Here is a 25,928-nt window from a genome sequence, read left to right as displayed (position 1 = left end):
CATTCAGTAATTCCACTACATCCTCCTTTGAAACTGTTAGTCTGCTGCCATGACTATCCACCAATGTTAGTCTGTCACAATTATTCTGCCTCTTGCTTGCAATGTAGCAGAAAAATTCCCCCGAGTTAACCTTGGCCTGACCAGCCAATCTCCTCTCATACTGCACCTTTTCCTTCTTTACCATGCTCGTCACCTTTTAGCCTGCATCTTATACTCTTCATGAATCTGATCACCACCAACTGTCTTGTACCTCCTCCTCCTCCATAACATTTTCTTATCCAGCACAGCTTGCTTGATTTTGCTGTTCATCCATTTCACTCTCATTCTATTTACTCACTTAACCCTTGGCATGCAGTCATACATTGCTTTTGTCAGATACTGCCTTATGAGTTTCCATGCATTGTCAACATCCTTTCTGCTCAGCTCATCTACCCAATGTACTGATGTTAACTGGCAACAGAGCTTCTATCACCTGCTTTCTACTTCCACATGTATCCATTTTTGGCATTGACCTTTTCTTGTTTCATCACTTCCCAAACAAGTACCTCAATGATTACTCTCACCAACTGGCAGCAGTGTCAACACCTCATTAACAACTACATCTTGTGAAGTTATCACCACATCCAAAATATTAAGGCCACTAATTGCTTCAATCACATGCTGCATAAGATACTTATCTCTCAGAAATTCCACAAACTCGCTCTCCTTGTTCCCATACACTATCTCCTCCTTCCAGTCTATATTCCTGTAATTAAAGTCAGGATCACCTATGAGACATTTGTGCCTATGGTCCCACAGAAGGTTCTACTAAGGTAAAAGTGAAGGAATTTTTTTGAGGCTTTAGAAAAAGCAACTGACACAATGAAAAAGGTAAAGTTGGTTCTTGTTGGGGAACTAAATAGCAGAGTAGGAAGTGATTGTCAGACATACAAAAATATTTTGGGAAAATTTGGAGAAAAAAAAGCAAAGCTAATAATAATAGCAAATACCTGTTGGATTTCTGCTCAGGACACGGACTGGTTATTACTAACACCATGTTCCAACATAAAAATGTACACAAATTCACATGAAGAGAAAAGGCAAGCAATAAGAAAAGTCTCATTGACTATGTTATTGTTGATAGTGATGTTTTCTCCCTGGTGCAGGACAGCAGAGTGTACAGAGGATTTGAAATTGGAAGTGATCACTATTTAGTCTTGAGCAGGATAAAATTAAATTTCATATTGAGTACAAGAACATGTAAGAAAGTTTTAAAGCAAATAAAAGTTGAGCAGCTCTCAGATGTGAACTGCAGACTAAAATACCCAAACGTTAATCAAGAAAACATGAAAAATACAAAATTAATAACATGGAAAAAAATGTATTGATATGTCTACTCAAGGTATACTTCTTTTAAAACTTAAAAGATGAAAGAGTTTGAGAACAGCAACCAAACCTTGGAGATTCAGTGGCAAGCCCTGAAGAAAACACTGATTGATTCAGCCAGAGATGCATGTGGTGAGGTTGTCTGCAAGGATAGAAAAATCAGAACTACATGGTGAACACAGGAAGTTAAAGAGGCAGTGAAGGAAAAGAAGAAAGCATATCAGAAGTCCCTGGCAAATAAGTCTGCTTGTGCTCTTAGAGAATACAGAGACAAATGTAAGAAAGCTAAATACTGTGTAAACTAGCTAAACAAAAGTCATGAGGACTTTGGTAAGAACATAGAAAATAAATATCACGAAGATGGCAAGATATTCTGGAGATTGTTGAAGAAGCTCAGAAATGGAGGAAAGAATGCTATAAAAGGAGTTAGAGATGATAAAGATGACATGAAAAACAGAAGAAAAACATATCCTTGAAGTATGGAGTAATTACTTCAAAAAATTGTTAAATGAAACAAGCAGTCATGACAGAACAGTCATAAAAAAACACTGACCAGGCATGCAGTAAGGAATACATGTCCATACTTGAAGTAGAAAAAAAGCCATCAAAGGCTTGAAATGTGGAAAGGCAGCAGGAGTATATGACGACCTGAATTGTTCAAGTATGGAGGTGTTAAATATTTTCTTTTCCTATAATAATTTTACTTCTTTTGTGAATATTTCCTCGCTACAATAACTACAAGACTTACAAAATTTCCCTGACTCTAATATCTGTATCACTTCTTACGTGTTCATTCTATAAGGAAAGTAAATTCTATATTTCTAGCCGATTCCTAATTTCTAATTCCTCTTCAGATATTGACAAATTTATTGTTTAAAGCTGCACCAGCCAATATCTTAGAATAGAGGGAACTCTTATTCAGGGAGACTTTTCCAGGCTCTTGGTGCACATAGGTGAATAAATTTAGTGCTTATACTCATAAATCAAACGCTTTACTGTGGGTAAGTAAATTCTGGTTTGCAGTCGTAACCTCCATAAAACATCTTATACCTTTCTTTCAATTACCCCCCCCCCCCCCGCTATGGTTCAGATTAATGAGTGGTAGTTTTGGTTCATAAACAGGCAAAACTCAGGTATAGAAGAAAAAACATATTTATTGGAATCTAAAGACATAATATACACTTAGACCAATCTCACTTTCAATTAATTCAATGACATGCTAAATCAAACTGTATCAAACTGATTAATACTCTAATGCATGAACAATAAATCCTCCTTTTAAGTTAGAGATTAAACACACATAATATACACATTATACACTTCTAATCAATATTCTACCTATTATGTTAGTCTTGCATATTAAACTAGTCACAATCATCTATAATCATTCCAGACAATTTGTCATATGGACATTAGCCACTGCTAAATAATCACTTAAAGTTCTTAAATACTGTCCATACTCGATTATTACACTACAATGATCTTTCCTTTTACCAACTGAGTAATTATACAACAAAATCTTTACTTTATCATTTCTTGGGGCAGGATCTCCAGGTCCATCTGAACTGTCCTTCTTTGTTTGAAGAAGGAGAATTTTTATTCTCCCTTCGCTTCCCCCATTTTAGCACCCTGTTACTAGCTGCGATAGTGCCCTCTTACTTTCTGCAATCTTTTCCCGCTCGCTACTTTCTTCATCCCCGGGATTTTCGGCACATTATGAGATCACTAGCAGCATCTTCTGGGAAACGAATGTGCGTTGTTTTCCAAGATTGTCAATGCCTCGGACCCACCCATGACCTTTGGACTATTGTTTACATCTAATTTACCCATTCATTGTATATATGATGCATTCATATAATACTAATTTATACTCAAAGTTCTTTACATGGTATTACAATTCTACTAAAAGGAGGCAATTCTATTTCTAATTAGACATAAATAGTTATTTCTTCTGCTTGAGTACAAGTTTTTTCTCTCAGCTGATTTTTCTGACTTGTTAAATCCTGAATGAATTGTTTTCTTTTAAGGTTCTTCATTCAGGATGTAACAGAGGTATAAAAGTCTTACAGTGGCTTCACTGCATAGTTCAGAAGGCCTGGACAGAGGGACGAATTCCTGATGATTGGAATAGAACTCTCATACTACCCACATATAAAAAGGGAAATAAAACTGAATGTGAAAATTACACAGGTTTTCTCTCCTGAGTGTTCCTGTTAAGATATATGCAAGTATACTTAAAAAAACGGTTGAGAAGGATTGTGGAAGAGAAGCTTGATGAAGAACATGTTGGATTCAGGCCAAACAGAGGTTGCAGGATCAGATTTTCACTTTACAACAGATCGTTGAGAAATCATGGGAATATAACAAAGATCTGTATTTAAGTTTTATAGATCTGGAAAAGGCATATGACAAGATGCCAAGAGAGAAGCTATTCAAACGCTACATTTGTATGGTGTCAGGTAAGCATTATATCAAGCAATACTTAGTCTCTATTTGAGTTGTAAGTCAGCAGTTAGAATTGAAGGAAATACAGGAAGATAATTTAATGTTAAATCTTTTGTCAGACAATGATGTACATTATCCCCTATGTTATTCATTATCTATATGGATCACATTATGAAGGAAAGTGGTATTAAACCTGATATCAAACTTGGAGATGTTAATCTCAGCTCTTTACTTTATGTAGACGGTTATTCTTCTAAATAAATCCAGTATAAGTCTGTAAGATTCCCTGACTAAATTGAATAACTGTTGTACGATGGCTGTTCAATAAGTAATAAGACTAATTTTACTGTCGCGAAACCACTCACCACAATATTAATTTCTGTGGAATAAAGAAATGTTGCTGTCTGTATTAACAAAAGAGATTGATAGATGGCGTATACGGGCTGATGTGCCAGAGTGTCACGTGACTAAACGCAAGCTGATTAGGATTCCATGTGGTATCCTGTCAAAGGCCTTGGCAAGGTCCAGTAGAATCACTGTAAATCCATTACCCTTATCCAGTTCAGCCATTACTGTGTTATAAAACATAAGCAAGTTACTGAGGCATGATCTACCCTTCACAAAACCATGTTGTCCCCCATACAATATCCCATTTTCATCTATCCAATCGTGTATTCTTTTCTTGACTAATTTCTCTAAGACCTTGACAACGATTCCTGATATGCTAATCAGTCGGTAATTTACAACAGCAGTCTTGGAACCACCTTTATGCAGTGGAACTATTTTCCCCCTCTTTCCACCCATTCGGGACTAACCCAGACCCGAGACTCAAATTAAACAAAATGGTCAAGGGTACTGACAATTCTTTAGTCGCTTCTCGTACGACACGAGCTGGTATACCATCCAATCCCACAGATGTGCAATAGACTACTCACCTCCACTTCATTCACCACAATTCCCGTATAATCTACTGGTTCATTCATTTCTGCAATGTCACCACCTGGATGATATATTCTTGCAAAGTGCTCACTCAGTAACTCAACTATATACTGATTCAGTTACCTCCCTACCATCGGTATTCTTTAAAATCATTCTGCTATATACATTTTTCCTTTTACTTGCAACATATCGAAAAAACTGTTTGGGATTCTCTTTAGCCTGCGTGGCCAATGTTCTTTCGTAATCTTTTTTGCTTTTCTTACCACACTCGTCACCCTTCTGGCCTGCGTTTTATACCGTTCATGTGCCTGCCGGTCACCTTTTTCCTTAAATTCCCTCCATAGTTGTTTCTTTTTTTGCAGCTCAAGCATAATGGTGTTATTCATCCATTTAACTCCTACTTGTTTTACTATTCGGACCCTAGATATACAATCAGCCACTGCTTCATGCAAACACTTCTTCACTGCCTCCCATGTACTATCAACTTCTAGTCATTGCAGTTGTACATGCCATGGCACTGAACCAATCAAACTCCTAAGCTTGTCATACTTTCCAGTCCGATAATTCTACATGTACCCTGTCTTAATTGTAAATTCCACACCTTTAGCCAACTCCCAAGTCAAGACCGTATGATCACCCTCACCAATTGGTGGATGTGGTCATATTTGTTAGAGCCAAATCCTCAGATGTAATTACTAGGTCAAGTGCTCTTTGACCCCTAGTATTTTCCATTACATGCTGTCGCAGATAGTTATCCCTTAATAACCGCATAAAATTCAGTTCCTTCCTCCCGTGTGGCCTCTTCTCACTCCAATCAATGCGACCATAGTTGAAATCTCCCATAATAATTACCCTCCTTCCACTCATTTCTTCTATTTGCTTGTGCATACTGTCTCCACCATCTTTTTCATCACCTGGTCTATAGCAGCACCCAATTGTATATTTTGTTCTGCTAGCCACAATCTCACACCAAATGGCCTCAAATGTGCTATTTTCTCTATCCTGCAATTCAACTTCTATTCTCCTTGGCTGCAGCTCATCAGCTATCATCAACAATACTCCCAACCATTTTATTCCCCCTGTCATTCCTGAACACACTATACCCATCACATTCAATCCCACTAGCTATATCATCTACAGTCAGCCATGATTCACTAATGCCAATAGCCTGTGGTCTGGAAGTGCCAACCATGGCCAAAACTCTTCCTTTTTTGTTCCTAATACTCCTAGCATTAGTGTACATGAATTTAAGACCCCCATTAGCCCCATCCCTACCTTGATGCCTTATATTAACTATCTCAATCCTTATTCACTCAGGCATATTATACTCATTCATACATTCAACTGCCTCCCTAAGGTTTGTATATCCAGTCCCCCCCCTAATAAATCTAGTTTCCCTGATTTTGCACATCTACTACATTCAGCAACACTTTTTCAAGTCTCCTTACACTGTATCCATTCAAATGCAAGCCATCCATTTTATATAGATTCTTTCGCCCATCGAACTCACTCCACACATCCACAAATTCCACACCACTCGTCATACATAACCCACGCATAAAGTCATTTGTAATTATGGCCATCCTCTTAAACACTTCACTGTCATACCACGGCAAAAGACTAATCATCCTAACTCTCTCACTCTTTTCTTTTGCTACCTCAAACAATTCATTCAGGTCCTCTATCATTTCCATTTTATCTCCTTTCAAATCATTCGTACCTGCCACAACAATCAATTCTTTCACCCTTTCCTTTTGCTCTCTAATAGACTCAGTTACATCCTTTAAGGTCGCACCAGGTTGGTATGATTTTGTCAAATCCTCTACTAACACACCTTGTACTAAAGAGTCTCCATACAGCACTCTTTCCTTCATTTTGTTTACATTCACACTCATACGCTTATATTTCCTATCATACTTTTTATTATTGGCTGGTACACTCATTCAACTTTTGTTCATACGCTCTAGCTGCTGCTTTTCCCTTTGTATCGCTCCGCTCAACAATGCGATCTCACTCATTGCATCTATCTCATCTTTTTTATTCTCTGTAAAACCATTAATTTGCTCTGAATTAATACCATCATTCACACTTTCTACATTCATGCCCTCACAGTTCTCTGGTACAACCTCGCCATTTCTTGTCATATCACAATTTTCTTCATTCTGAAGTTTGACAAAAATATCACACTCACGATCTAAAATACACTTTAATTCCTCATTCTCCTTACATTTAATTTTATAAGAGGTAAAACCTCATTTTCAGAAGGAAACCTCTCCACCACTATATAAGACCAACTAACTCACCTACAGCTGAAAACCACTATAAAGGTTCTTCACTTCCTATACAAGACTTGAACCCAGATCTTCAAAGGATTGACTGATTATGATATGGAGATTTTCATACATACATATTATGCATAGTTAGAGCCTAGTTATTACAGCATGTTGTATGACCGTTAGCTGTGGTGTTTTTTTATTTCATTCCTTTTATTAAAAATAACAGGTAATATATATTTTCTTTGTTTTCATTTATCAAGAATATACTTCACACTTTTTTTTTGTATCAAATAAGTCTCACATAAACAGGTTTTGAAATGTAGATCTTGCATAAAGCTTTGTAATTTCCGAGTTGATTTCCAAAACAAGATTAAAAAAGAAGTGGTTTTTGCATTTACTGGAAACAAACTCAAGACTAAAAGAAAGTCACTATTTTTTATCTCCCTCCCTTAATATCCAAATACAATATTCAGCACGCACCCACAAAGACAAGGAGATCCAATTACATCATAAATATAACCGATAATTTGACAAGGGAAAGTACATGCAGTATGTCACATATGCATCTTTCAGGTTTGCTGCATGCAATTTTAATCCATATAGCATGTGCTTAACATAGGAAAAATCACATTATCTATACATACATAATAAAAACTGTATATCACAGATGAGATTTGAACCCACAATGCATTCCCAGACAAGACTAAACCACAGAAGTATTAGAAAACATTGTTAATGTAATGGAACATAAAATAATAAATATAGTAATATGATTATGATCCTATTAATATTAATTAGTAATTGATCATACTAAATAATTAAATTTAATGATTAATTATAATTCATTAAATATTTCTGTTTTCATCTAAAAATTTACCCTGCAAGGAACATGAATCAATTTGCATTACTCGTCCTGTTCCCTTTTCCTTGTCACCTTCCCATTTGTATAACAACACATCCGTATGACTAGAACCGGCATCAAGAACAATGCCATACTAAAAAAAATAAAATAAAATAAATAATTTGTAATTTAAGCCACATTTTGAAATATAATCAACACACAAAATACAGTATAAACTTATGCCTGATAAGTATATGCAGTTAACGCTCACTACATACAACTCAGGAACGCAAGAAATAGCTGGTTATGGTGGGTGATAGTGCAAACTCTGACGATGAAATGTAATGAAATAGTTCTTGCCAGGTGCACACATTAATAGTATTAGTGAAGAGTATGGCAAGAAGGAGAACAAGAAAGTTACTGAATGTAGCAAGAGAAAGCAAGACGAGAGTAAAGATAAGGAATCTACTGCCAAGGTATGACAGAGGTGAGTTGAAGAGGAGGGCCATGATTTTAAATTAGGTAATACATAGGTCGTGTAAAAGGAATGATATGCAGTTTGTAGATGGGTAGATAAAAGTTCAATGAATGAAAGGACTCATATATGGCTGATGTTTACTTGAGTGGATTTGATATTTGGAATATGAAAAACATTCTTCTGAATGGAGATGCAATATCAGACAAACCACATCTATTAGGGGAATGCATGTGAACGTGTGCATGCATGCATGCAGGCAACAATGAGGTAAGTATGAGATTATAGGTAACAAGTCGGAAGAATATAATTAATAGAAAGTGTAAGGATAGTCAAAGCTCCTAATTACACTTATTATTATTATTATTATTATGTGACACCTCCAGGGAGTCCAAAGACTCATCGAGGGAGAGTGTGCCAACAGCATCGAACGATCGATCCCTTCCAACCACTAACTGCGCTCAAACTTGCTTAACTTTTTGCGTGCGCCATTAGTAGCAGAGGCTCTACCAATCGACCAACCTTTGCTGGCTTATGTACATACATATAATGTGAGGATACATAGTGGTTGGTCGGCAAATTTAGTGCTCCCTGTAAAGTTGGTGATTTTTGTCTGTTTTTATTGTGATTTCCCTTAGAAAATTAGTATTTTGTAGTATACTAGTGTAGATTTTAGTGTTTTATAGTGTATTTAGTATTTTATCAGATATTTTATTAAGATATTTCAATATTTAGTATATGTTTAAAATGGAGCCAAAAAAGGGCAAGAAAGGTAATGCTAAAAAAAGACCAAAGGTAAGAACAAGAAGGTTACCCTGCTAACGAAGTTATTGTGCACATGGAGGAGGTTAATGAAAATCAATTAATCGCCAAAATAGCAAAGTTAAAGCATATCATCAGAGAGATGATGCAGGAATTACAAAAAGTTGAGAGGCATTTAAATGAGCATAGGGAGATAAAGAAAAATGAACAGGAAAAAAAAAAAAAAAAAAGCAAGGAAACAGGTAAGTCAGGAAATAACGGAAATCAGGTAAGTGATGTTAATAAAAAGAAAGAAGTTTATGGTGACTCTATAATAAAACATGCTATAGATGAGCGAGTTATAACATTCAGTCTTCCTGGAACGAAAATTAAAAATATAATGCAAGCAATTCAAAAACAGAAAAGAAAAGTAAATGAAATCTTAGTTGTAGTAGGTATGAATGATTTAACTGACGATAAATTCAGTATGAGAGAGGACATGAAAGGGTTGTTGGAAGAGGTGAGAGAGAGAGTGAAGAGTGAGAAAGTGAAAATAGTTAGTATTTTACCTCGCTATGATAAAAATGAATTAAGAAGAAGGGCTATGATGGCAAACGATTCGATGCATGGGCTGTGTAGAAGGAATGGAGAGAGTTTTTGGATGTGTGGAGTGAGTTTGAAGAAAGACTGGATTTGAATAAGAGGGACAGCCTACACCTGAATGCATTTGGTATCAGGAGTCTAGAAAAACTAATAACTGGTATGAGACCTAACACACAGAGAGTCAGAGAAACTAAATTACAAAGGGAGAAATGGTGTGAATAGATGAGTGAGTTATAACATTCAGTCTTCCTGGAACGAAAATTAAAAATATAATGCAAGCAATTCAAAAACAGAAAAGAAAAGTAAATGAAATCTTAGTTGTAATAGGTATGAGAGTAGCAATGTTATATAACTATAACATTGCTAATGTCATAATCAATGTTATATAACTATGTTAATGATGCAAATGAGCTTGGTCATGGGAATGTTGATGAGGAGAGAACTACTTCGGGTTTGTGTTCTTCCGGTTCGGAACCATCAAATGTGTGCAAAGATGTCTACATATGTAAGGCATTAGAGAAAGAGATTTGCAAGTTATCCAACTGTGCCAGACAGACTGCAGACAACACTATACAAAAGAACATGCAGGTAGATTATTATGTCTGTACAGAAATGTTAGGAGTATCAGAAACAAAGGGATAGAGTTTGTTGCCTTGGTTAATATGTTGCGACCTCAGATTGTAGGTATTAGTGAGACCTGGCTATCAGATTCAGACCAACTAACTGGTATTGAGTGTCAAGGGTTCAGTATTTTTAGGAAGGATAGAGAGGATAGGAGAGGAGGGGATGTGCTGCTAATGATATCGGATGACCTGAATCCAGTTAGAGTTGAGACCTATGATTGTAGTACTACTAATAACAATATTTCATGTGGCACTGAGTTTGAAGCCATCTGGTGTGAGGTGGAATTTAGCAAGACTAATTACGTAGTGGGGTGTTGTTACAGACCTGGTGGATCGATTGCTAGTGATGAAGAAATGCATCACCAAATAGAAGAAATAAGCACGAAAAGAGTAATCATAATGGGAGACTTTAATTATCCAAATATTGATTGGGTAATGGAGTGTTAATGTCAGTAGAATCTCATGAGAAGAATGAAAATGCACTTATTGAGCTGTTGCAAGACAACTTCCTCAAGCAGCATGTGACAGAAAGAACTCGAGGGCAAAGAGTGTTAGATTTTATTATAATGTCAGAGAGCACTTCAGTTAAAGACTATTCTGCCACCGGCTGGTGACAGTGATCATGTGGTACTCACTTGGGAAGTGACTAAGTTTATGAATGTTCCATTCAGAAAAGGTTACATGCTGAACTACAAAGCAGGATATTATGACCAACTGAGGAGTATACTGAGTTCAGTGGAATGGGATCAGTTGCTGGATGGAAAGAATATCGACAGTGCATGGGAAGCATTTAAACAATACTTAAATGATGCGATATCAGAATATGTGACGAGTATTTGAAGAATAAATAGAGTAGGAGGCAAATGGATGTGTAATCTTATTAAGTAAGAGATTCGTAAGAAAAGGACGATGTGGAAGGAATACCGTTTGCATAAGGATGACATTCGTTATGAACGTTATAGGCAGCAGGCTAGAATAGTCACAACTGTTGTACGAAAAGAAACTAGCTCTGCATGCTAAAGACAATCCACAAAAATTCTATCAATATGCTGCAAGTAAAAGAAAGAATGAATATGAAAGAATAACTCTTATAAATCCAGATGCTGTGAGGGTTACAGATGCAGAAGAGGTTATTCAGTTAATGAGTGCCCATTTTAAAAGCTATCAACCTGGTGAATGCAACACTGAGCTCACTGTTACCTCTTCACTAGATGAAGAAACGCAGGTGTGTGAGGCCGAGGTTTTAAAGCTGTTGCACAAACTGAATAAGAATTCAGCAATATGGACTGATGGAATATCAGCCCATGTGCTAAAAGAGTGTTCAGCTTAACTTTGAGCCATTCCTTTGACCAAGCTGTTTAACAGGAGTCTCAGAACAGGGAAGATTCTGCAGAAATACAAGGAATGTATGGTAATTCCATTGCACAAGGGTGGTGCAAAGACTGATGTATCTGACTATCGACCAATTAGTATCTCAGGAGTGGTGGTGAAGATTTTGGAAAAACTGGTCAGGGGTCGCATTCAGAAATGGGTTGACAGTGAATCTCTACTTTGCAATGAACAACATGGTTTACTAAGGGAAGGTCATGTTTAGCAACTTGCTCACATTCTATAACAATGTTACTATTGAAATAGACAAAGGGGAATGGATACACCATGATACTTTTGGATTTTGCTAAGGCTTTTGACAGAATACAGCATGGTAGACTCTTGCATAAATTGGAGAAAATGGGTTTGAGTTATACAATATTAGCATGGATAAGAGGATCACTGACTGACAGATATCAAAAAGTAGTATACAGGGGATCTGAGTCTGCAAGGTTTAAGGTAACAAGTGGTGTACCACAAGGAGCAGTGCTTGGTCCACTGTTATTCAATCTGTACAATGATTTCAATGATTTGAATAGGCTGGAATTGTGGGCATGAGAAAATGGGTGTCAGTTCAATGTGAGTAAATGTAAAGTCATTCACTTCAGCATGATTAGATATCCAATGCCGTATTATATTGGTGGGATTAGGCTAGAAGAAACTGATGAGGCTAGGGAGTGTTAATGAAGTGTTAATAGATAGGAAGTTGAAATTTAGCAGCAATGTGGCAAAGATTGCAAATACAACTCAAAAGATAATTACAAAATGCTGAAACGAACATTCACGTGTAAAGATAAGGATATTATTTTGCCTCTTTACAAGGCCTTGACAAGACCTCACTTGGACTATTGTGCGCAGGTCTGATCTCCTGGTTACCGTCATGATTTTGATATATTGGAGAGAGTACAAAGGAGAGTATTAAAAATGATAACCAGGATTGTGGAATACTGATTATGAAGACAGATTGAGAATTTGAAGACTGTAGACGCTAGCAAACAGGAGAAAGAGGGGTGATATGATTGAGACTTACAAACTTGTGAAAGGGTTATACAGGATTTCAATTGATGGAATTTTTCAATTTATGGAGGGTGGGGAAAGAACGAGAGGGCATCCTTGGAATCTGAGAATGAAGGCCACCAAGAGGGATGTGAGGGCTAGATTTTTCTCTCAGAGGGTGGTGCGTGATTGGAATGGATTGCCTTTGGATGTTGTGAGTGCAAGCAGTGTGAATGAATTCAAGAATAAGTATGATAGCTGGTGAGTGTAGTATGTGGCCTCCCTCGAGTCTCTGACTCTCTGGAGGTCTCTCTTAATAATAATAATATCAAAAACATTAAGTATTGATTAATTCTTGGTCGAAAGTTATCGACACTGGTGAACATCAATAGGATTAGGACTGGCAGAAGACGATATAGTTATTTAGATAGAAAGTGAGGAGTACAGCATTTTCACCAAGTACAGAGAGAGAGATCAGGACGGTGAATGGGAACTGATGATGACGATGATAGCCGATGAACAGTGGCCAAAAAGAGTAGTTCAGTAGGTGATCAGAGAAGGGACTGCATTTGAAACCATATGGTATGAAATAGAGACCAACATGAAGAAATATATTGTCAATTGCTGCTACAGGCCAAGAGATGCAAAGGATGTGTGGACTGTATGAATCAGCAAATAAGCTCATTGAAGGATAAATAATTATTATGGTGACTTCAAACTATGGAAACAAACTGGAAGAAGGAAAGGACATGCAAGAGAAGGGAAATGGAATTTATGTAGTTACTAAAGGAATAATTAGTTGAGGCAAGATGTGATGAAAGGTACCAGAGATTTGAGAATGCTGGATCTAGTAAGTATATCAGATGATTTGTCTATAAGCAAGGTAGCCACATTGTCACCAATGAAAATGATCATGCAATCATGACCTGGGAAGTGGCTAAATACGTATAATTTTTAGGTTAAGAAGGAGTATATGTGGAATTACTGCAGGGGTTAAATGTTTGCAGTGCATGAGAAATGGAGGAGGTGGGTAAAGAAAGATGTGTGAAGGAAGTTTTAGTAGACTACATACCTAGGTCAGAAGGAAAAATCAAGTGGGAATTAAATGGATGAGTAGAGCGTCATTAAGCAGGAGCTAATAAACTGCAAAAAAAAAAAAGTTGTGGAGGGAATTAAAGAAAAGTAACAAACAAGTTATTAAAATTCTCTGGATTAGAGATAGTTGATGGAAGTTGTTTTCCACTTGGTTGATATATTTGGTTTAATCCTTTATCCAAGTGTAGCAACTCGTGGCAAACTTCCATCAACTATCTCTAATCCAGAGAATTTTAATAAGTTATGACACCTTTTGGCAACTTGTATATGGAAATATGACTTCTGTATTACTTCCACTTTGGTATCACCACCTCTGGATCTGGCTCCCACTGATGAGACCTCAATAAAGGTCGAAACCAGTCTGGGTAGTGACCCTTCCCTTAATGCATAGCATTATACATGCCCACAAGGAGATGTGCTTTGCATTATGGGATACTAAGGCAAGCGATGTGAAATCATACCTTTGCCATGAGTTGCCCCACTCCTGAAATTACTTCAGGCGTAAACTTTGTTTGCTTACACTTGCATAAAGGATTAAACTAAATATATAACTACTACAAAATATCGTGCTGAAGATACTGATTAGAAATCCAGCAAAATAAATATCTTATTCATTTTTTTCCTTTGGTGTTCTGAATTATATTGCAAAACCTTTCAAAGAAAAGTTGTCATACAAACAAGCCTCCCATCATCCATTAACATCTTAGATCCAGTGAAATATCAAACCTAGTTAACCTAGCCTTTCTAAGTTAATTTATTCTATGATGGAGCAGTCAATCCTACTAGGAGGAAAACCCTGCCACCCATATATGATACCAGGAAACTACCTTTCAGTTGAAAAATCATTATGAATGTTCTTCAAGTACTGGACTGTACTAGAATTGAAATCTTTGAAACCAAATAGCATCATAATTATCAGAACCAATTCAATCAAGGAGATGCTATAAACACACAAACTAAACATTATCTAACAATGAATTTCCCTTGATGTTTGGATAATGAATACCATCATTTTAAAACATCTTAAATAATTTTCTATACACCTGTGGGTGCATGGAAGATTTACAGCTATACAATATTAAGTATTATATTATTAAATAATATTAACTATTATTAAGAAGCTTGATGATGCAATCTGGAAGAAGAATGACAGAACATTGTGCCCTTCAACTGAAAAAAAAAAAGAGAGTTTGAGAAGAGTTAGGCAATTTCTTATAGAAGTAAAAGTGTCCTTCCCATAGATGGAGATTTAAGTAGAGAGGATGGCAAGTTGTGTGGAATAGTCTCCTCCCACAATGAGTCCTTTAACTCCTTGGAAGTGTCTTATAACAATAACATAATTGTTATAGTATTAAATAGAAGGCAAAGGGAGTTCAGCACACCTGTATGGAACCAATTTGCAAGCTTACCTGCAGTGGTGCGTCGATTACACTTTGCTGTTATAACCAAAAATCTATCTCCATGCTCATAGTAGAGCAAGGGTGACCTCTAGCAAACGTCTGGAACACATTCCATTGGTTTGAAATGCAGCTTAGAGCCTGGATACAATACTATGTGAGATTCAAACTCTCTGGCAATATCAGTAATTGTGCAGCCTTCTTCAAGCTTTCCAATAATTTCTTCCCTGCATGAATTCATCTAGTGATGTCTGAGACATTACAAGATATCCAATGTCAGCAACTTTATTCCTTCATGATAAGAGCTTCCTTTAAACACATTTCACTTAGCGTAGTCTTTTGTTGTTGTTTTTTTTAAATCCTGTTGAGTGCTACCACGTGACCCCTTTGTGTGCAATTTGAAATTTTGAATGTGTACCTACTCGAAATTGTCAGTTATACAAATTGCCACATGATTCGTCTGAATTTGCAGTTGTAATCTTCAGAAATAGTGTTCATCTTTAGGTTTTGGACACCAGTGCGTGCGTGCGTGCGTGCGTGTTATATTTGGGAGAGGATGAAAATTAGAATTAAATTTTGAGCCCCCAAGCATCTTTGTATTTGGCATCATGCTTAATACAAATTCCATATTCTTTAACTTCTAAAGAATAAGGACTTAAATTTCTTGTAACCACAGTGAACGGTTAACAAATATATAAAGAAAAGTAAAAACTAATAATTTTAAAGCTTTTCTTTTCTCCTCAGCTAACTTATACAACTCCTAAAGGTTTTAAGTCAAGTTTTTTACATTCAATAACATTTATGTATACAAACAAAAACTGAAAATTACTTACATCAAAAGGAATACCACCACCAGTAAGACCATACACCAAAGCAACTGCAATAAGACCTCCAATACCAATAACAAATGCAGTAACAGCGATTACCCACCACATAACAAATGAGAACTCATCATCAGGCCCTAAGTAAGAATAATTTTTCTGAGTACAATGTTTCTTTGATACAAACGTCAGATTAATGATTACAAATTCTATTTGGCAGATATTCCAGAGAGGCAGGCATTTATGAATAAAGTACAAGAACAATATGCTCTGCTAGATTTTAAAGTGAAAAATCTGCATTATCTAAACTCTTTAAATTGTTTTAAAACTACAAATTATGTGATATATATATATATATATATAAAATTATATTATATATAATAATTATATATAAAATGAAGGGTCAAAGCTGTATAACTGAGAGGAGACCTCCACATAGCCTTTAAAGGAATGCGAAGAACCGACCAAGGCTTCTGACCTAATGTCCAATCCTCACCTTCTCGTGGTGCACCCTGTTGGGTATCTACCTGGATACTGAACGAATGAGGATGGGTTGGTAATTTGGGATTTAGCCGACCAAATTATATTCTTATTGGCTTAAACCAAAATACAAAACGATGGCACAACATGACAAAATTTCATGTAGGCTGAGGTGTCGCCCGGTTCAACAAGGCCTCCCGTTGTTTTTGCCAGGGAACTAGGGCAAACAGCGAAAAGTCAGCTAGTGGAACAAACCCTAAAACAAACCCCAACTCAATATCAACAGAGTTGAAGATCAGTACTATCAACATAAGAAGTCTGAATGGCAAAGAAATGGAGCTAGCTGAGGAATTAGATAAGTACCAGATCGACATAATCGTCATCAGTACTTAGTAAAATCTTGGAGAAAATAGTGAGGGACCATATAGCATTGGGCAGATGAGGGTAATGTTATCAGTGAGAGTCAGCATGGATTTGTGAAGGGGTGCACTTGTTTTAGCAATATGCTAGCCTTTTATGATAAAGTTACAAGAGCATTAGATGAGGGAAAGGCATATACTGCCATTTTCCTAAACTTAGCAAAGGCATTTGACAGGGTGCCACATGATAAGCTGATATTCAAGTTGCAGCACATGGGTCTGGATGTCAGATTGGTCAACTAGATTTAGGATTGGCTGTCCAATAGGTATCAGAGAGTTCTGTATGGTGGAGCAATATCAAAGAGGCAGAAGGTTACAAGTGGGGTTCCACAGGACTCAGTACTGGGACCTATATTGTTTAACCTTTATATCAATGACATTGTCCGTGGATTGCAAGGGGATATTCGGTTGTTTGCAGATGATGCGAAGCTGGGAAGGGTTATTAGTAATAGTGTAGATGTGGTAACCCTGCAAGAGGATTTGAATAAGCTAGATAGATGGGCAAATGAATGGGGGGGGTGTCGGTTTAATACAGCAAAATGTAAGGTCTTGAGGTTTGGGAAAACATCGATGGGACACTGCATACTCTATGAGAGGAGTTAGGGGAGACAAGAGATCTGGGGTTGATGATTGATAGAAACCTGAAATTTAGGGGACATATTGCAAAGGTGGTGAAGGTAATACAGAGAATTGCTGCAATAATGAGAAGGACGCTGACCTGCAGAGATAAAACAGTTATCATTCTGTTGTATAAGACCCTGATCAGACTACACTTAGACTATTGTTCTCAGATTTGGTCCTCAGGATTTGAAGGGGATAAATTAACTGTGGAAAGAGTACAAAGGCAGATAACAAAGATGGTGTTGGTGCTGTACAATGTTAGTTATGAGGATCGACCGAGGGAGTGTGGACTGCAAAGTTTGGTGGGTAGAAGAAGGAGGAGGGGTGATATGACTGAGACTTTTAAACTGTTGAGAGGTGGTTACAGAGTTGACACTAGGGAGTTCTTTCGCTTAGTTGAACAGCGGGAAGGAGTCATGACAAGGGGCCATCCCTGGAAGTTACGAAAGGAAACTGTGAGAAAGAGGGTGAGGAGTGGTTTCTTTGCATGGAGGGTGGTTGAACCATGGAATGTATTGCCTGATGGAGTGGTGAGAGCGAGAACGGTCAATGTATTTAAGGAGTGGTATGATAAACTTTGTGTTTCCTAGGAGGGACCTCCCTCGTTGAGTCTTGATAGACTTGTGTTTCTTAGAAAGGACCTCCCACGATGAGTCTTTTGACTCCATGGAGGCCTGAATAATAATAATAATAACATGGGTGACTGAAACAAAAAAGACAAAAACTGGTGAAAACTTTCTGAGCAATAAATACAAAATGTTATATTCAGGCAATGACAATCAAGGAAAAGAAGAGTAGCCATAGTATTCAACAATAAATACGAGGCTAATCTTCTTGAATGGCAAGCAGTCTCAAGTAGAGTGATATGGGCAAATATCAGAATGGGGAACTGGACAATGAGACTTATTTGTGCCTATGGTCCCACAGAAGGTTCTACTAAGGTAGAAGTGGAGGAATTTTTTTGAGGCTCTAGAGAAAGTTACTGACACAATGAAAAAGGAAAATTTGATCCTTGTTGGGGATCTAAATAGCATGTCTAAATAACTAAATAGGAAGTGATCATGAGACATGCAAAAATATTTTGGGAAAATTTGGAGAAAAGAGCAAAGCTAATAATAATGGCAAATACCTGTTGATTTCTGCTCACGACATGGACTGGTTATTACTAACACCATGTTACAACATAAAAATGCGCACAAATTCACATGGAGAGAAGATGCAAGAAATAAGAAATGTCTCATTGACTATGTTATTGTTGATAGTGATGTTTTCTCCCTGGTGCAGGACACCAGAGTGTACAGAGGATTTGAAATTGGAAGTGATCACTATTTAGTCTTGAGCAGGATAAAATTGAATTTCATATTGAAAAGAATAGCATGTAAGAAAGTTTTAAAGCAAATAAAAGTTGAGCAGCTCTCAAATGTGAGCTGTAGACTAAAATACCCAAATATTATTGAAGAAAAAATGAAAGAGTTTGAGAACAGGAATCAAACCTTGGAGATTCAGTGGCAAACCTTGAAGAAAACTCTGTTTGATTCAGCCAGAGATGCATGTGGTGAGGTTGTCTGCAAGGATAGAAAAATCAGAACTACATGGTGAACACAGGAAGCATATCAGAAGTCCCTGGCAAATAAGTCTGCTTGTGCTCTTAGAGAATACAGAGACAAATGTAAGAAAGCTAAATACTGTGTAAACTAGCTAAACAAAAGTCATGAGGACTTTGGTAAGAACATAGAAAATAAATATCGTGAAGATGGCAAGATATTCTGGAGGTTGTTGAAGAAGCTCAGAAATGGAGGAAAGAATGCTATATAAAGAATTAGAGATGATAAAGATGACATGAAAAACAGAAGAAAAACATATCCTTGAAGTATGGAGTAATTACTTCAAAAAATTGTTAAATGAAACAAGCAGTGATAGCGCATTGGTAAAAAAACACTCAACAGGCATACAGTCAGGAATACATATCCTTACTTAAAGTAGAAAAAGCCATGAAAGGCTTGAAATGTGGAAAGGCAGCAAGAGTAAATGACATCCGACCAGAAATGCTTAAGTATGGTGGTATAAAAGTCTTACAGAGGCTGCACTGCAAAGTTCAGAAGGCATGGACAGAGGGACGAATTCCCGATGATTGGAGTAGAGCTCTCATAGTACCCATATATAAAAAGGGAAATAAAACTGAATGTGAGAACAAGAAGTATTTCCCTACTGAGTGTTCCTGGTAAGATATATGCAAGTATACTTGAAAAATGGTTCAGAAGAATTGTGAAAGACAAGCTTGGTGAAGAACAAGCTGGATTCAGGCCACATAAAGGCTGTCAGGATCAGATCTTCACTCTATAAGAAATAGTAAAGAAATCATGGGAATATAACAAAGATCTGTATTTAAGTTTTGTCAATCTGGAAAAGGCAAGAGAGAAGCTATTCAATATGGTACAGTTATATGGTGTCATTGGGACATTGTATCAAGCAATACTTAGTCTTTATCTGATTTGTAAATCAGCAGTTAGGATTGAAGGAAGTACAGGAAGATGGTTTAATGTTAAATCTGGTGTGGGACAAGGATGTACATTATCCCTACTTTTATTCATTATCTATATGGATCATATTATGAAAGAAAGTGGTATTGGACCTGATATCAAAATTGGAGATATTAATGTCAGCTCTTTGCTTTATGCAGACCATGTTATACTTCTAAATAAATCTCCTACAAGTCTGCAAGATTCTCTGACTAAATTGAATAACTGTTGTAATAGATATGGTATGAAGGTCAGCAATAAAAGGACAAAGAAAATGAAAATAGGCAGAATCGTTGAAAATGTCAACTATGTTGTGAACGGGGAACTTGTGGAACAAGTAAAATATTTCAGCTACTCAGGCATGATTTTTAGTGAAGATTGTAAATTAAATATGGAAATAGACAACAGAATCAACAAAGTTGGTATGGCAGGAAAGTCAATTGAATAAATTCATATGGAATAAGAGAGAAATTAGTCAGAACACTAAATTAGCTGTATACAAAACAGTGTTCAAACCGTTTTAATTTATGGATCTGAGAGCTGGGTCAGAATTAAAACACTTGACCAAAGACTAGAGACCACAGATATGAGAGTCCTGAGAAATATTAGATGCGTTCACAGATGGGATCAATGGCAATATCATATTAAAAACGAGGATATTAGGAAAGAACTTGACATTGTCAGCATCCAGGAATGCTAGCAGAGCTAATCTCAGGTGGTATGGTCACTTAAACAGAATGAACAATGAAAGATTAGCAAAACAAGTGTTCTCTGCCAGGTTGGCAGGAAAATGACCCAGAGGAAGACCAAGATATAGATGGATTGATATGGTACAAAATGCTTTAGACGATAGAAATATAAGATCTGATAATGTTGGAGGCTTGACAAGTAACAGACTGATTTGGAGGAAAATTGTAGATAGGGAGTTAGTAATGATGTAAATTTTTCATGTAGTACTATCGTATCCTGTACACCCCTTGAGGGTACATGGCAGGAATTTGATGATGATAAAATGAAATTCAAAATCTACATCCAAAAAAAAAAAAAAACACTAAAATGTCTTTAAGTATAATATATCGTAACTGATCAATTATCTGACCCTCAATAACCAGAAGTTAATTAACTGGTTTTGAATGGATAATTAGTACGACAAGCAACTATTAAAAACAGCATTAACAATGCTCTCAAATTAAGTTACCAGCAAATCAATTTCCCAGCATCACCTAATAATTATATGAAGGATCACTGCCCATATATCATGTGTACTGCTATACCTGAGTCCTGGTATAGCAAGACACCAAGAAATTATATTCTTGGTTTAATCCTTTACCCAAATGTAAGCAAACAATATGAAGTATCTTCACAACTGGGATACTTGTATATAGAGACTAATGATTTAACATTAATTGCCTTAGTATCCCATTATGCAAAGCACACACACACCCTTTCAGATGTGCATACCAAATATTATACACATCTGAAATACACATTATGCTATCCAGAAGTTATGAAGATACTTCACAGACAAACACTGTTTGTTACACTTGGATAAAGGATTAAACCATGAATATAATTTCTTGGCATCTTTAATGTATAGATCTCAAGATAACAGTGGGCCTTAAGGAATAAGATGCGTACATCAAATTCTATGTGAAATGTACTTCGGAATGACGAAGCTACTCCCAGCATGTCCCAATAACATGCAGCCATGACCCGTACAGGTCACAAGTCTGATTCAATGGATTTCTTTGAAATAAAAAAAAAACAACCCAATAATGAACTTGGCTGTAAATCCAAATAGAATGATCTTTAGTGAATGCAAGAGAACTTGTTGAATTCACGGAAATTCTCTGCAGCCCAGATGCAGCAGTTTTGAGTGTTTACTGTTTTCCACAAGCATGAAAATGTACTTCCTCACTCCTTGTACATCTCCATGTGTACCAGAAATGTCAATGCAGATGTTTCTCAGACACTGACATTTACCAATTGCAACTCTTGCTGTAGCTGAGTTTGTGGGTTGCAATGCTTTATGCAAAGTTCTCCATACCATTGTGTATGGCAAATCTAATTGCCTTGCTATGGCACCTGCATTGCATGAACCTACATTATTCTCATTTGACTGCTCAACAACTGCAGTTGCAATATCTTCATTGGTGGAATTCCAGATTTATGCACTCTTCATGGTTGGATTGTCAAACTGCTCATCTCTTCAATTCGACAAACCATGCATCGAACTGCATTTTGGTGTCAATGGGCCTTTTCTCAAGGTCTTTGAGGCATATATATAAATACACTCACAAAGTGTTGCTGCATGCCATTGGTGTAATTGGTGGATTGAGTGGTGGAGATGGAGAGTTGTAGAGTAGGTTCCCCCCCTCTTGATGAGTCTTTGGACTCCTTGGAGGTGTAACGTAATAATAATAATACTGTGACACCTCCAAGGAGTGAGGCAGGCAGCATCTATGCTACACCCTGCCAACGGTACTGCATACAGACCTTGGATATGATTTACCGTCAATGCCTGCTTCACGGCACAGCTTAATGAGGGCGCTTGTTCAGCCATATTGTGGTAGGCGCTGTTGCTACACTAACAGGAATTGTTAGCTTAGCAAGTGTGAAAAGAAGTTTTTCCAAACTTAAACTGATTAAAAATTATTTGCTAACAGCAATGACCCAAGAAAGATTGCTTGGTCTAGCAACTATATCGATAGAGGTAGACATAGCTTATAATCAAAATTTATAAAAGCTTATATAAACAGTTTTATTGTGCAATATCCGCGTAGAGCAAACATTTAATTAATATTATTATGTAATCATTTTGCATTAATGTTTCTCTTGTAATAAAAACAAAATAGCAATTGGAGATTTTTTTTTTATATTTTTGTCTTATAATCCATCAGAGGCGATATTTAATTGTTTGCCTCAGGGCATGATCTAATCTGGTGATGGCCCTGTCTGTATAAGTTTTGATGAACAATGACAGCTGATATGAACAATAATCTCAATTTTTCAATGCACTAGGTAGATATGCATAACATTTTATACTGCATAGTACATGACATATGAACAGTGGATTCTGAAAATCCTAATCAGCTTTTTTAAGAGGAAGACTGGATGGTTTAATGGCTCTATATTCTGAAGTATGGAGTGAAAAATAAAGTAGATTATGAGTAAGCTGAATGTTCTCCCTTGCATATTGTGCATTTAGCTGTTTTGTGTGCATCTTTTGTTTCATGTTTTTTACTGCCACATCACAAAAATGGCAAAGCTGTGACAGGCAGATGAAGCATGGCTATATTTCTCTCACTTTATATCCCATATCCTTTAAGATCAGGTGAGAGAAATATAGCCATGCTTCATCTGCCTGTCACAGCTTTGCCATTTTTGTGATGGAGCTCCCACTCATACTCTTCTGAGTGGAGCACCTCCTCCTACTCAGGATGGAGTTGACAGACATGAGATGAATTCTGATGTTTTGTACCACCCAGGTGGTAAATGGTAGACATAAAGATGATAGTCCTGGGTGGTACAAGACATCAGAGTTCATCTCATGTCTGTCGACTCCATCCTGAGAAGGAGAAGGTGCTCCCACGGAAAAGTATGAGTAGGAACTCCATCTTCCATGCTAGGCGATTTATTCTGAAAAGGATGGAGTTGAGTCAGGAATCTTGTAAATGCTACAACCAAAATCCCCCCCCCCATCAAAAAAAAACACACCATCAATATAATAATTTTTGCCCAAGTATCAAAGGCATCTTCAGTACAAGAATGTAAAAAGCTAGCTGTACAATAACTGACAATTCCAAAAGGTACCACCTAAGTAATTAATGTAAGATGACTAAAAAAAGGTCATTAAATTTCCTAACTTATTAAAAATAAAAAATAAATTAAAATTATGCAATTAAATAAAATTAGGCAAGATTAGCTGATTTAAAAAGTACTATCTCCCACAAAGGGGATAGACGTAGGTCATCAGATCTGTCATCAGTTAGGAGAGTGAAGTAAAGTTTCGCATGTTTCTTTATAAAGCCGTTCTATGAGGAATGGACTTTGGTGAAAGACTCATCTTTCACAAAAGTTCCAATGAACTCTATGTCTGGTTTTGATAGAATGCTCCCCAAGTCCAGACTATTAGTGAATGCATAATGAAAGGTTTTAAAACCACTGAATATTTTTGTTGCCTTTCGCCTCCATCAGAAAAATCTCCACCTTTCTCACTTATCCTAAGGACAAGCTTCCACATCTCAGTTATCCAGGTGTCTACCAGATTCCTTGCTCTTGTGGGCATTTCTTGCTCTTATTTTGGACAAACAGGAAGATCTGCTTTTATTCAACTACAAGAAGGCAAGTCTTATATTCAATACCTTGAGCCTGAACAGTCTGGACTTGCAGAGCATGCTATCAAGACTAGACAGTTCATTAGAAAAAGACAAGTCCTTCACAAAAGTCAATTCCTTGTGGAATGGCTTTATAAAGAAACATCTGAAACTTTACTTTACTCTTCTAACTTAAAACAGATCTGAAGGTCTACATCTATCCCTTTTGTGAGAGATAGTACTTTCTAAATCAGCTAATCTTTCCTAACATTATTTTATTTATTTTTTTAATAAGTTAATGACCTTTTTTTAGTTATCTTACATTAGGTACTTAGGTGGTGGTGCCTTTTGGAATTGACAGTTATTGTTCGATTAGTTTTTTACATTCTTGTACTGAAGATACCTTTGATGCTTAGAAGAAAATTATACTAATAAAAAAATCATTTATGTGAGCTTATTCTGGTATTATAATTTATTTAAAAAAGTAAGGTTTTGCACTCTGGGTTGAAAAGATTGCATATTGTGCATTATAAGGTGGTACTGGATCCCAGGAAATTGATAAGGCTAGGGATTTGGGAATAATGGTAGACAGAGAGTTGAAGTTCAGGAAGCATCTTGCAAAAGTTGGCAAAACAGCTCAAAGGATTACTTGAATGTTGAATAACACACTAACAAGTAAAGACAAGAAAATAAGAGAGAAATTAGTCAAAACACTAAATTACCTATATACAAGACAGTGTTCAAGCCAATTTCAACTTATGGATCTGAGAGCTGGGTTAGAAATAAAACTTGACCTAAGACTAGAGATCGCAGATATCGGTCCTGAGAAAAATTAGTGGCGTGAACAAATGGCATCAATGGCAATTTCATATTAAAAAGGGGATATTAGGAAAGAACTTGACATTTCAGCATCCAGGAATGCATTAACAGAGCTAATCTCAGGTGGTATGGTCACTTAAACAGAATGGGAGAGGAAAGGTTATCAAAACAGGTGTTCTCTGCCAGGTTGGCAGGAAAAAGACCCAAAGGAAGACCAAGAGATAGGTTGACTGATACAGTAAAAAGTGCCTTAGAAGAGAGAAATATAAGATCTGATAATGTTGCGGTCTTGACCAGATAGATTGATTTGGAGGAAAATTGTAGATAGGAAATTAGTAATGAAGTAAGTTTTTCATTTGGCAGTGAAATTTGGGCAATAAACAAACAAGATAAAGAATAAAAACAAGTAAAATGAGATTCATGAGAAAAACTATAAAATAAACAGACAAAAAAAAGGAATGAAGATATTTTAAAAGAACTAAAAATAAAATCAACAGAAGAAAAACTAAACAATCACAAACAAAATTAGACAGCACATGTAAATCGAATGGCCAACACCCAATATCCTAAACAAATAATAAAATATAAACCGATTGGAAAGAGAATGCCAGGTAGACCTCAAAAGAGGATATTAGATGGATAATAAGACTGGAACAGACCAATATGATCTATATCTGTAATTAGCATTATGATGATAAAAAATGATTTAAGACAAAATGGGGTGGATGTGAAGCTGATGATGTGAATAAGATGATGGATAGACATCAAA

The 25,928-nt window shown here is 36.5% G+C and overlaps 1 protein-coding gene across 4 annotated transcripts in view; it reads right to left on the bottom strand.

Moving 5' to 3' along the window:
- The window catches only part of LOC150092458 (ectonucleoside triphosphate diphosphohydrolase 1-like), a 181,197-nt gene that overhangs the window by 110,677 nt on the left and 44,592 nt on the right, over positions 1–25,928 (bottom strand). For all 4 annotated transcript variants that reach the window (XM_090414937.1, XM_090414936.1, XM_090414935.1 and 1 more), the window contains 2 exons: positions 15,998–16,125; positions 7,903–8,020 (listed from right to left, as the gene is read on the bottom strand). In XM_090414937.1, coding sequence (XP_090271063.1) covers positions 7,903–8,020; positions 15,998–16,125 — 246 coding nt within the window. The remainder of the gene's footprint in view (positions 1–7,902; positions 8,021–15,997; positions 16,126–25,928) is intronic.

This window comes from Typopeltis vanoorti, chromosome 26 (genome assembly GCF_054136105.1).
Source record: "Typopeltis vanoorti isolate ZY-2024b chromosome 26, IOZ_Tvanoo_1.0, whole genome shotgun sequence".
Classification (NCBI taxonomy): domain Eukaryota; kingdom Metazoa; phylum Arthropoda; class Arachnida; order Uropygi; family Thelyphonidae; genus Typopeltis; species Typopeltis vanoorti.
The sequence above is the reverse complement of the archived record's forward strand: the minus strand, read 5'-3'. Positions and strand labels throughout refer to the sequence as shown.